Source organism: Phalaenopsis equestris, unplaced genomic scaffold, assembly GCF_001263595.1.
Source record: "Phalaenopsis equestris unplaced genomic scaffold, ASM126359v1 Scaffold000002, whole genome shotgun sequence".
NCBI classification, from domain to species: domain Eukaryota; kingdom Viridiplantae; phylum Streptophyta; class Magnoliopsida; order Asparagales; family Orchidaceae; genus Phalaenopsis; species Phalaenopsis equestris.
In genome coordinates this window covers 81,466,565-81,478,666 of record NW_018164444.1, presented here as the reverse complement: position 1 = coordinate 81,478,666, position 12,102 = coordinate 81,466,565, and the positions used below count along the sequence as shown (strand labels likewise).

The following is a 12,102-nucleotide window of genomic DNA, read 5'->3' as shown; positions in this document are numbered from 1 at the left end:
TCAGGGATGATCTAAACTTATTCAAACCTGCTACTTTTGCATAAGTATTATAGATGAAAAATGAACACATACTTGTTGAGGAAGATCTCAGGGACTCTCCGAAGGGTAAGTTGGATTCATCTGACCATTCCTCAAAGAAGCAAAAAAAATTGGGGGGGGGGGGGGACCAAAGAAGACAAAGGACAATCAGTCCTCCGACAGTCACCAAAATAATAACTCTTGATCACGGGATAAGCCAAGGAATGATCGAGGGAATCATGACTGGAAATGAAACTTTGATTAGTGACCGATGTAGTATTATGAGCGACCAGCCCGGTATTATGAGTGATTACATGTCTACCGAGAAATGCAAGGTTTGACACCCATCAACTTGTTGATGGTCAAAATAGTCCAGACCATCCAGAACATGAACTATTTCAAACCAGCCTCGCCACTTAAGGCATGCCACACCCTATGAGATATGAAGAGGTAATGTCATTATCATCGTGACCATGTCCACAACACGGAGGAATGTCATCACTCAGAAACCTGATTGAGGAGCTCATCTACACCATAAGCTCAAAGATTTTTATTGTAGTTAGTGTCCAAATGCAGCGATAGGGCAAGACTGCGGTAAGAGAATACTTGAGTGGAACTGTCTAGGCAAACGAGGTCCATGTAGTAGGGATAATCAATGCCATTTTCGGGGGAGGACTCTGATCCTTCAACAGGAAGAGAAAGTGTTCGGGAGAGGTATGCTCCGTCGTCAAGTATACAAGTAACCATTTATCAATTGTCTTTACAGGTACAAATCTTCCACCGAAGGAAAACTCATACAATGAAGTGATCATTGTCACAACACTGATCAATGCTACCATGTGGGTAGTATTCTGGTTGATACAGGGAATTCAGTCTGCATCCTGTTCAAAATGGTGTTTGATAAGATCGGCCCAAAGGTTGACAGATTGACGGCGTCGGTTGGCCCATTATTCAAATTTTTCAGGGAAAGGAAGGAGGCACTAGGCCTTATCGCCATAGCCATTTCTTGGGAAGAACCCGGGAAGCAGCAGTGTGGAGGACTCTCACATGGTAGAATATCGCTGAACTACAATGCCAGGTTCAGTTGGGCACTCTTGAACAACTACCAGGCAGTGACCTCCACCTTCCATGTGACCATAAAGTTCCTAAGCGACGAGAAGATGATCACTGTGTAGGAAAACTTTGAGTAGTCTAGAAGCTACTATTTGTGAGTGGTTTCGAACGTCGATCATGAACCACTAGACATTTAGATCCAGAGAGAAAGAGACCTCAAAACCAGTGAGACCATCCTCCAGGTACATGTGTCCAACAAAGAAACCTAGAAGGTTTTCCTAATCAATGAGCATTTTGATATAGAGTTAAGGAACCGGCTGATACAGAAGCTTCAGGAGCACCAGGGTTGTTCGCTTGGACCGCAGCTGAGATGCCTGACATTTTAATCGATGTGACATGCCATCAGTTGACACCAGCCCCCACACTTGGCTTGTATAGTAGAAGATCTGGTCGACTGCCGGGACTTTGGGTTTAATAACACTCTGAGCATCATAATTGTGCAAAGCCGCAGCCTCAATCCACTTAGAGACATATGATCAGTCGGTTTTTATCATTTGTATCAAAAATAGATTTGGGTTTAATATGTATATAGTTTTGATTTTGAAAAGAGTATTTTTATTTTGAAAATATGAGACCATATAAATGTCATATATCTAATGATTTAAACAATTGAGCACCACATTAGGAGTAACACTTCATCTCGGAAGATGAGGGTATCACTATATAATAGGCTCAATTATTTTGACTTAGAGTTTATGATATGTATTTGGTCTGTGATATTTCAAACAGGTCGTTCCCTTACATAATATGAGGATTAGGTAGGATTTAGATTATCTGAGTTACTAATTCTCCTATAGGCGCAAACCCCTACAGTTAATTGCATCATAAGTAGCCAAAATCATTTAAGAAAACTCTTGATAAAGTTTAAGGTTTCGTCTTCAATAATTCAAAGTTTAGTTTTCATGATTGGACATAGGAAAATCGAGTGGGAATGGATCAATGTGAAAAAGTTATTTTGGAAACCAAATAAGCGAAATATAGGGGATGTCATAGGTTCTGAAGGGGATCTCAACGACCTCCCAAACTATCATATTATTTGGCTTTACATTTTAGAAATGATGCTATTTGATGTTTACTCTTACCTTTTTATTTTAAATATAGGACTTACACTGCACGACATAGGATCAACACAGACAGTCTAGGAGGATGGGAGAATTTATGCCGTATTGAACAAGCAGCCTTGAAATCCTAAAAAGAGTTAGGACTTATATAATACGACATACAATCATGTGAAAGCTTAAAAGATAATGTAAGAATTTATGTCGTGCTAAACAAATAACCTCAAAGTCGTAAGATTTTATGTTGTTTAACTCTATAAAAAGTTTAGTTAAGGATCATTCTTCACTTCATTATTTTTGTCTTCATCATCACTCGAAAGTTAACTACTACTTGATCGTGTCGTTGCCTCATTCTTGTGAAAAGAGAAGAGAAGAGAGAAACCATGCTTCGAGCGGCCAATTCTAAGTTCTTGTTTCATTGTTTTATTGTCGTGATTTTAAAATGTACATTTTAGATGATGATTATTATTGTTATTGTCATTATCATTTAATCAATAGATTGTGTTATGAGGCCTTAAGAATTGTTACTATTTTGTTAATTTGTTATGTTGGTCGTGTGTTATAGGACTTTAAACTAAGCATATGTCCTATATTCTCTATCCTAGGGTCTCTTTTCAAATGCTAAGAGTTTGACAAGTAAGAAGAATAACAATATCGTGCATTTAACAAAGCCAATGTAACCAAGTGTAACAAAAGAGAAAGTAGCAGTGTGTACCTACCGCCTATGATGATATCTCAAAAAAATCACAATTATATGTTTCATATGTATATACATAAAAATTAAACAAACATTGAATAATTTAAAATTTTAATATAAAATATATTAAGACATAAGATTGCATATCTGTGTAAAACTAGGTGGTAGATATATGAAAGATCCGAACTGGATATAAGTATTCTGAGTTAGGAATAGGCTCAGCCTCAGGCATTTGTCCATAATAATCTCTCTCCAAAAGGTTTTCCCTCTTTTATTTTTAATAATCAATCCAAAGCATAAGTGTGCACAAGACCAATTCTGGATGAAAGCTACCAACAAGTCAATCAAAGGAGAGCAACTCCTAGCCCTAATCAAAATGACTGACCAGTAGACGTACAAAAGGTAACACCTAAAATTCTTGATTTATCATGCATATATGTAAATTAATATTTTATTAGGGCCATCAAAAGCCTAAAATTAACACCATAAAAGAATTTATTTTATTATTATATATGGTACATATTTTTTTATAATGCAAATTGTCCACAGGTCAGTTTGACTGTTGGGCTAGAGCTACTGACGACCGAAGAAAGCAAGGACAACTTCACACCAGATATTGACGAATAGGAGCACCAGCCCTAAACCCTCACAAGGTCATCAGGTTAGAAGACATAATACAACTCTAGTAGCACGAACTTAGTGATTGATGCTCTTACATCATCACTAATATCACTAACACTTCCAACTTATAAATCAACTCGATGATTCATATAAAATTGCCACAATTTGAATATCATGATGTTAAAAGCTCAAATCCTTAAGAATTGGATATTACTTTGGGTTAAGGTATATCGGGTCCATTTTATGGAATTCGATATTTCAGTTAACTAAGAATTATTATTCTTTTATTTTTTTTCTTAGAATCATTGTTTTATTACTTTCTTCAAAATTTGCAAGAAGTTCAAATGACCTACAAAATGCTTTGAACCTTGTTGGGACATTCAGAATGTGGTTCTAAACAGTCCCATAAAATTTCAAGTCATTTCAAGTCCATTTAAATTTTCTGTGAATTTTTTGAATTTGCCGGCTGATTTTAAAATAATAGATAAATAATTCAAGAACAACACTTTCTTAATCCTTGTTTTCTTATGTTTTAATTAACCTATGGGTGAAGACCCTTATCCTCTATGGAGAAAGTTATTCAAGTGTTAGTAAGAAGGGCATAATTGTGAATATGCGCTTTTGCACCTAGATCAACTATATTCAACCCATTGCTACTCTCTAAGGGTCCCTATCTGGTTGATTAGCAATTGACTTCAGCAAATTAACCCCCATGATTCATATTTCCACCCTTAAATAAGTGGAAGACCACCTAAGGTATTTTTGTAATCTAAGGAATGTTTGTAAATGTGCCCCTGAATAAGATTAAACCTTAGAAATTTTTAGAGTATTTAGCTATTCATACCTTATTCAAGGTCTTTTACTTTGAACCTTAATAATTTGAAATGTGTATAGTTCATTATAAGACCTTTTGAGATCCTATGGGTAAGTTTGCAATTTACGAGTTGTCGTTGATTTTCCCTTTTATATATATAAATATCTCTCCAACCCATGGTCGGGAGTGTAAATCAACAACTTAAAAAGATCCTATGGGTAAGTTTGCAATTTACGAGTTGTCATTGATTTTCACTTTTATATATATAAATATCTCTCCAACCCATGGTGGGGAGTGTAAATCAACAACTTAAGCATTTCCAACCTATATCTCCCACCACTTAGTCATTCAACTATTTTCTTCTTCTAATCCTTAAATATTCATGAATTTACATCTTTACTCTTTACATATTTTTAATGATTTGATGGCTACTCCAATCAACCCTTTGTGTTTCAAGCAATTCAGTAAGCATTTGATCATGACTTTCACCCATTTACCCTTTGATGTGGTTCATTATTAATTAATTAAGGGTTAAAAGTGAAATTATGATATTTACAAGTACACCCCTATGACAAACAACTTGCTAACTATGACACCAAGATTCCATTTGTTATTAATCTTTGTTAATCATTCACCCATAGGATAATCAATGTTTTAGGGACGAGTTTGTGTTTTTTGAGATGAATTTTATCTTTTGTACTTATTTAAGAAAAAAATTATGAAATTAGAATGAAAATTCATTTAACTATTTAAAATATGTTATCTATTATTCAAAATTTTACGACAGGTTGTTGAGGCTATGAAAGTTAATCAAAAGAAATTTCATGTCATTTTGATTTGCATTTAAAATTTTATAATTTTGTATCATTTTTAATATAAAGAAATATTTATAAAATACATTTTATAATTTTATAATTCATATTTATTTTTTCTAAGTGACTTTGGTCCCCTTAAACTTACTAAAATTTATTTTTTATTTTTTATAATTATTTTACTAAAATAATATCAAATGTCAAAAAAAAATAGGGCTTTTGATGTTAAAGAGGCCCTCTAAGCTTGAAAAAATCAGAGGATATCTTTAATCATATTTAATTTTATTTAAGTTTTTAGTAGGTGGGTTTGGGTTTTGATTTGGTGGATTTGGGCTTTTTAGAATTCATGGAGCTTCAAATTTGTCATGATGGACTTTTGAAATTTATCATGATGTGTTTATTTTGAAATTGATTTTGGGCTTTCAATCATGGCTTATGTGATTCTCATAAAATTTTATTTCAATTTTGGCGGGGGATTGTGTATGAGTGTGATGTGATTGTGGGTAAATTATGGTGGTGATGTATGTGTTGTGTGGATTGTGTGTGAATTGGGGTGGAGGTGATAGGTATGCACATGGGTGTACGTGGGTGTCGGTGTGGGTGTGCGTGTGAATTATGGTAGTGGTGATGGTCATATTTATGTGCGTGTGAACATTCTTAAAATTTAATGGCTTTCCTTAAGGCATGTTGAATTTCTATAGAAACTCTACTTGAGCTTCAATGTGCTGGTCTCAATCAACTCAAATAACTGTTGAGGATGTGGAACCACACACATGAGGCTACAAGGTGCTAAGAGGTGGTTTGAATTTCCTAAGTGGTGTAGGTCCTAATACTACTCTTCTAGGAAGGTCATAGGGGAAGTCCTATGACTAGATCATATGCTCTGCGAGGGAGACATACCTCACCAAAAATGAGGTTAGCAACATAGTATACTACTACCAATATATAAATATTTCTTCAGAAAAGTGGAAAAGGTCCCATAAAGTCTACTCCCCAAAGATCAAATATTTCAACTTCCAAGGTCGCATTAAGGGGCATCTCATATTTTATAGAAATATTCCCCATCCTCTAACATCTATCAACAGTTTTAACATATTGATTCACATCCTTAAAGAGGGTTGGCCAATAAAATTCATATTGTAAAATTTTGGTTGCAGTTTTGAATCTACCAAAATGCCCCCAAATATCGAATCATGACAGGCCTTAATGATATCATTGATCTCTTCCAAAAGCAAACATCTCTTAAGATTTTGGTCCTTACACCTCCTAAACAAATAGGGTTCATCCCAATAGTAGAATTTAGCATAAGAGAAGAATTTCTTCTTCTGGTGGTATGTTAAACCATAAGGAGCAATCCCACTAATAATGTAATTCACATGTCAACGTTCCTCAAAGTAATCTCCTTCTAAATGGTGAGGAGTTGCTCGTCATGAAAACTCTCATTTATGTTAAAAAGACACCCATCGGATTTTTTTTCTTTTCGAGTCAAGATAAATGGTATGCTACATGATTCTCTATACCTTTTCTATTGATAACATGCAAATCAAACTCTTGCATCAAAATGACCCATCAGATCAAGCTGGGTTGGGAATCATTTTTGGTTACAAGATAACTGATAGTGGCATGACCGGTGTGAACAACGCCATGGGTTCACATCCGGTAGAATTCAATCTTATCAATAGCAAATACTATGGTGATGAGTTCATTCTTAGTGATGGTGTCATTTATTTGAGCTTTGTTGAGGGTCCTACAAACATAGTAAATTGCATGAAAAATCCTGTACAGACTTTGTTTTGCATACTACTTGACCGACACATATATTACTTGAACAACACATATATCATTTTTCGTAGCATCGATATACGAACTTTGTTCCGTATACTATTTGAACGACACATATACTTGTATGATTTATCAGTGCTTCTCAACCTTTAGTTTCTATCCAAAGAAATTTATACCATACCACAGAATTTCTATATATTTATAAATCTAACACCCAAAATTTAACATTTATATTAGAATATTTTGATGGTAAAATTTATACATGAAAATTCATTTTTCAATAAATAATGATGATAAAACTTGACCTAATATTAAAGGTTTCACAGTTAGGGATGCTTAGGTGGCACTTACGTAAATACATAAAAATTGGGTGGTATGGAAGCAAATGCCTTAAACCCCACCACAGCTACAAAACTTAGAAGGTTCTGCACATGATGAACCGACCATTTTACTCCCGACGCATTCTTTCCCTTTGTGATTTGATTTCCCTCCCCTTTAATTTCCCAACTGGAGGGGATCCGGCCGCGAGCGTAATCTCTGGTCCATTGTCGCGAGCTTAAGGTCCTGAAACCCTAGATTGATCGCTGCGATGGCTTCTGCCGCCGCGCGAAACCTTGATCGATCCATCTCCGACTCTTCCCAGTCTCCTCCTTCCGGCCGGAGCCGTCGATCCGTCCACCGTGCTCTGGGCAGCGGCGCAGGTCTCTCAACCTGATTTTCCTTTTTCTTCTAGCTAGTTCCCTCCGTTCTCTACGCGGCAACTTTGATTTGTTTCTTTTTTGTGGGGTTTTATCTTGACGCAGTTGCCGATGTCTTACTGTGGAGGAACCCAACTGCGACGGCATCTGTGGCAGGGGCTGCAACTGTCTTCTGGATTCTCTTTGAACTGGCCGGCTACAGTTTGCTATCTCTCGTCGCGAACTCGCTACTTCTCTTGGTCACCATCCTCTTCTTTTGGGGAAAATCTGCGTCCCTCCTTAATAGGTTCCCCGCCACATTCTGTTTCTAATTTGATTCGTTATTTATAAGTGATATGACCTTGCATCGGGTGTCATATTTGATTCAGACCTCTTCCCCCTCTTCCCAAACTCGAGGTTTCAGAGGAGCTCGTTGGAAAGGTTTCTGATGAGGCGCGGAAATGGATCAATCATGCATTGTCCATTGCACGTGATATTGCTATTGGAAGGGACAGGACTGTTTTCTTTAAGGTATTTATGCATGTGTTTTCGTTTTCTCTCTTGTTAAAGATAAACTCTGACCACAATTTGATTAATTTCTCAGGTCATATTGGTGTTATGGACTGCGTCTTATATCGGTGGTTTATTTAGCTTCTTCACCTTTGTCTATATCGGTGAGTTTCTTATCATTTTTTGCGAACAGCTTCATTTAGGATGAATTGTATTGTAATTAGTAGACAAAGAAAAGTGATTTTGGAATGCCACCATATTTATTGTCTAAATGGTTCTCCTGTTGATTTTATTTCAGGAGTGGTTCTATCTCTCACGATTCCTGCAGTGTATGAGAAGTTTCAGGATCCTATTGATGAAAAATTTTGTTTAGCACACAGTTTACTTCTGAAGCACTTTGATAATGCCCTTAGCAGAACATTAAGACAATCAAACAAGGAAAAGAAGATATTATAGAAAGGCGTCACATTCTCTGTCCCAAATATACAAACCATTTGTACCACTTCATGATATTGTTTTGGTGGAGTTTGTCAGGTTTTGCAATAATTTTGGTTTATTGTAGTACTATAAATTGAATGAAGTTATTGATTTCAGCTAAAATCTCTTGGAGTGGTATTTCTAATTTTAATTAATTATTTTAGATCATTTGGTATGGTAGCTGGAACATTACTCATTTCTTTTTGTTCTCTTTTTTTTCGGTCTTTCATAAGCTTATTTTTTGAAATAAATACTTTATCTAGCTTGAATAAATGATATTCTATGTTAGTTATTTCAATACAGTCAATTATCAATCAAATGGAGTATAAATTTAATGCTGTATTTATTTTGTTTTATGGGCTGGACGTTGTTTTCTTTTATCTTGTTTTAATTTATGGCATTTTCTGCTGTCTATGCCAACGCAGTAATGATGTTGTTAGTTTGTTTTATGGGCTGGAAGTTGTTTTTTTTTTCTTGGATATATGACATTCTCTACTAGCTATGTCAGTCAAAGTTTGATTCAGTATAGTATAATTTTAAAGATGTATTCATTCGGTTGTTTTCTTCATAGAAGACAACTCTAGGTTTCTTTGTACTATAATCAAAATTCAAAGATTCTTTCTTTGCTTTTGAAAGGGGTTCTTTAAATGGAATTCATATAATGCATTCTGCCTTTAGTTCAAGATGGAGATTTAAAATTAATATATAATATTAAAGTACTTGAAAAAAAAAAGAGCTAATGCATTCATATAATGCATTCTGCCCACTTAGGAATGTTTGATTCTTCTGAGTCTTGTTTTTCTCTTTTATAAATCATCTCCATAAAATTCATTTGGGAGGGACATATAGTAGGTCAATTGTCATTACCGTTGTATGAGGTTTAACATTCTACTTTTGAAATTGTGACCATAGAGCCTTATTTGGGAGCTTCATCTTCATTATAATGCTTGTTTTTGAGGCTTATCTTCTTTGGGTTATGCATTATGAAAGGAACTGTTCCTTGGTTATCGTTCTACAAGTCGAGGTTTTGGATAGCCGTCCTCAATTTGTGTTCATTGTGCTCTCATAAATATCAACATTATAATGTCTTGGACCATGAATCTAAGATAATTCATTATGATATTTTCATTATTTTTTCTGGCAACAAGAGTGAAAGATAAGTCTCAAGATTGTCTCCTTCTGTTGAAAGCTTTGGATGAGGTTTCCTATTGTCATAAACTTGGGGTCAACACTGGTTGACTACACAATAAACATTGAAACACATTCTTTGATTTGACAGGTTTTGGAGAGTGAAAGTAAAAACTGTGGATACGTTATGATTTCACTATTTCATTTTCATAATTTATGACACTTATTATAGCTAAGGGCTATGTAGCACGAGTAAGCCTCTCCCACATAGGTGGTCCTAATTTGCTAAACCACGTCCTAAGAATGGGTTGAAGTCCGGCTTTGATATTGGACTATTGGATCACCCTTTTTATTTTAAATCATTTAGATTGAAATCGATATAAATAACCTAAAAATAAATAGGAACTTTAAAGATCAATTTTTTTACTCAACAGGTCAAATAATTTAAGTGATTAACCACTTTTTTTTATTAATTTATTAGTATTTATTGTTCTCAATAAATTATCCCCCCTGTTTGTTTAGGTTTGAATTTTAAGGAGTCGAGAAAGAGTTAAACTTGATTTTCCTCCGCGTTCGGTGAGTGTATGCTGAAGGGACTAAATCGGTTAATTAGGAGTGATAATTTTAAAAAGTTTCCTGTATTGTTAGAAGGTTTATGTTAGTTATGCATGCAGGAGCTTGTGATTAAGAATTTAAGGCGCCATGATGATCAAGAGTTTATAATTTTCTAATAAGAAAATTTTATTTCATGTAGAATTTAATATACCAAATATTATGAAGAGGCTTTCTAATCACATAAATGATGTGATTTGCCGCGCTGCAACTAATAATGTTCAAGTTCTCCGATGTTATAATATGGAATGATTATTAACAATGGTTTGTAAATCCTCTAATTGGATTTATCTTTTCATTTGCATTGATATATAGATTCAAAAGGCCAAGTCTATAAATTCATTTTGAAGATGCTTTCTAATCCCACGAGCGATAAGTATAATTCATAGAAAAAGAGAAAGGCCACATGTTCTCTAATATGTTTATCCTCGTACTTGGAACCATCACCCTTCTTAGGCAATGATAGATGTAACTACTGAATTGTAATTGCTACAATATTTTTGCTAGTTATGTGGCAGATGAAGCCAACTCCCCGGTGAAGAGTTCCAATAAGGAAAAGATCAAAATGGACTCAATTACTTTGGTAAGTACGCCGACGGGTTATCCTAATCAATTGTCTTCCAAGTACCTATATAGGCTACTTTTCAAATTCTATGGAAAGTATTGTGTACTGACTTAAAAATGACACTTGGGTGATTGGTTGGTAACAAGGCTCTAAGCCACTCTTAAAATGAGCTAAGTTGGGGGTGCCGCCAATTAATGTTCTGTTATGCCGGGGCCTAGCCTAAGGGCAATTTGTTCTTTTGTACTTCTAAGGGCTTAGTATTTTATTATTATTATTGTTGGGTATAACTAGGCTTATTATGATTAAGGATAGGGGGATGCACGAGTTTATTTTAGTGAGTCTTAGGTTTAGGATTTGGGAGAGATTTCTTACCTCTCGAATTGTAAGAATTGGAAGAGATCGCCTAACTGTTGATTTGGAGGTGTTTATCTTTGTATTAATATTTTGTTCTTTGGATTATTAAAGAAAAATATTTGTTTTGCCCTAATTTCTTTGGAAAAGTGTGCGAAATTTGTTTCCATATCGTATCAAATTAGTATTAGACCACAAGATCCTGGGAATCAGATCGATAGAATATAGGATCGATTAACTCGACAGAAGCTGAAGCAAATCATGGCTTAGTGGGCAATGATTTTATCCTATAGAGCAATATGCTTGATATGGCTTTCCCTAGTGCACGAATGATGTGATCTGGGACGCTATGGTTGGGATCGACGTATAGGGACTCGAAACACAAATTTTTCTCTTCCACCAACATCATCTTTTACATGCAGTTGCGATCAAAGCTAGCAGGGAAGGCTTCGATGCGAAGGATCATGGCTTACCGAGACTTGAAACTCCATCTTTCGCCTTCTCCCGCTTTGTGGATGCAATACAATTGCAATTATAGCTAGCTAAGAAGGTGACTACAAAGATCTGAAACTCCATCTTCCTCCTTAGTCATACGATGCATACACGATTAAAGCATGCTAGGAAAGTGATGTCGAGATCATATAGGGCGGTGATTGAAGCCTTGCAATACGATCGCAATACGAGTTATCTGAGAAACAGAAGGGATCGAGGCATAATGGGCAAGGCTGTGTGACGGAATCGGGTGTGCCCTAATTGTGATCCTAAAAGTCAGTGACCAGATGTGGGATCAAGTGTGCTCTAGTGACAGAAATTAACGATGAAAAAAAAAAGAAAAGTGCCCTAATTGTGATCCTAAAAGTCAGTGAC

The 12,102-nt window shown here is 35.4% G+C and overlaps 1 protein-coding gene across 1 annotated transcript; it reads left to right on the top strand.

Moving 5' to 3' along the window:
* Nucleotides 1–7,336: 7,336 nt before the first annotated feature.
* On the top strand, nt 7,337–8,720 carry LOC110033180 (reticulon-like protein B11). The gene is made up of 5 exons (XM_020737087.1): nt 7,337–7,616; nt 7,719–7,899; nt 7,982–8,123; nt 8,197–8,266; nt 8,401–8,720. Exons 1-5 carry the CDS (start codon nt 7,505–7,507, stop codon nt 8,556–8,558), a joined length of 663 nt encoding a protein of 220 aa, XP_020592746.1. The 5' UTR covers nt 7,337–7,504; the 3' UTR covers nt 8,559–8,720.
* Nucleotides 8,721–12,102: the final 3,382 nt, after the last annotated feature.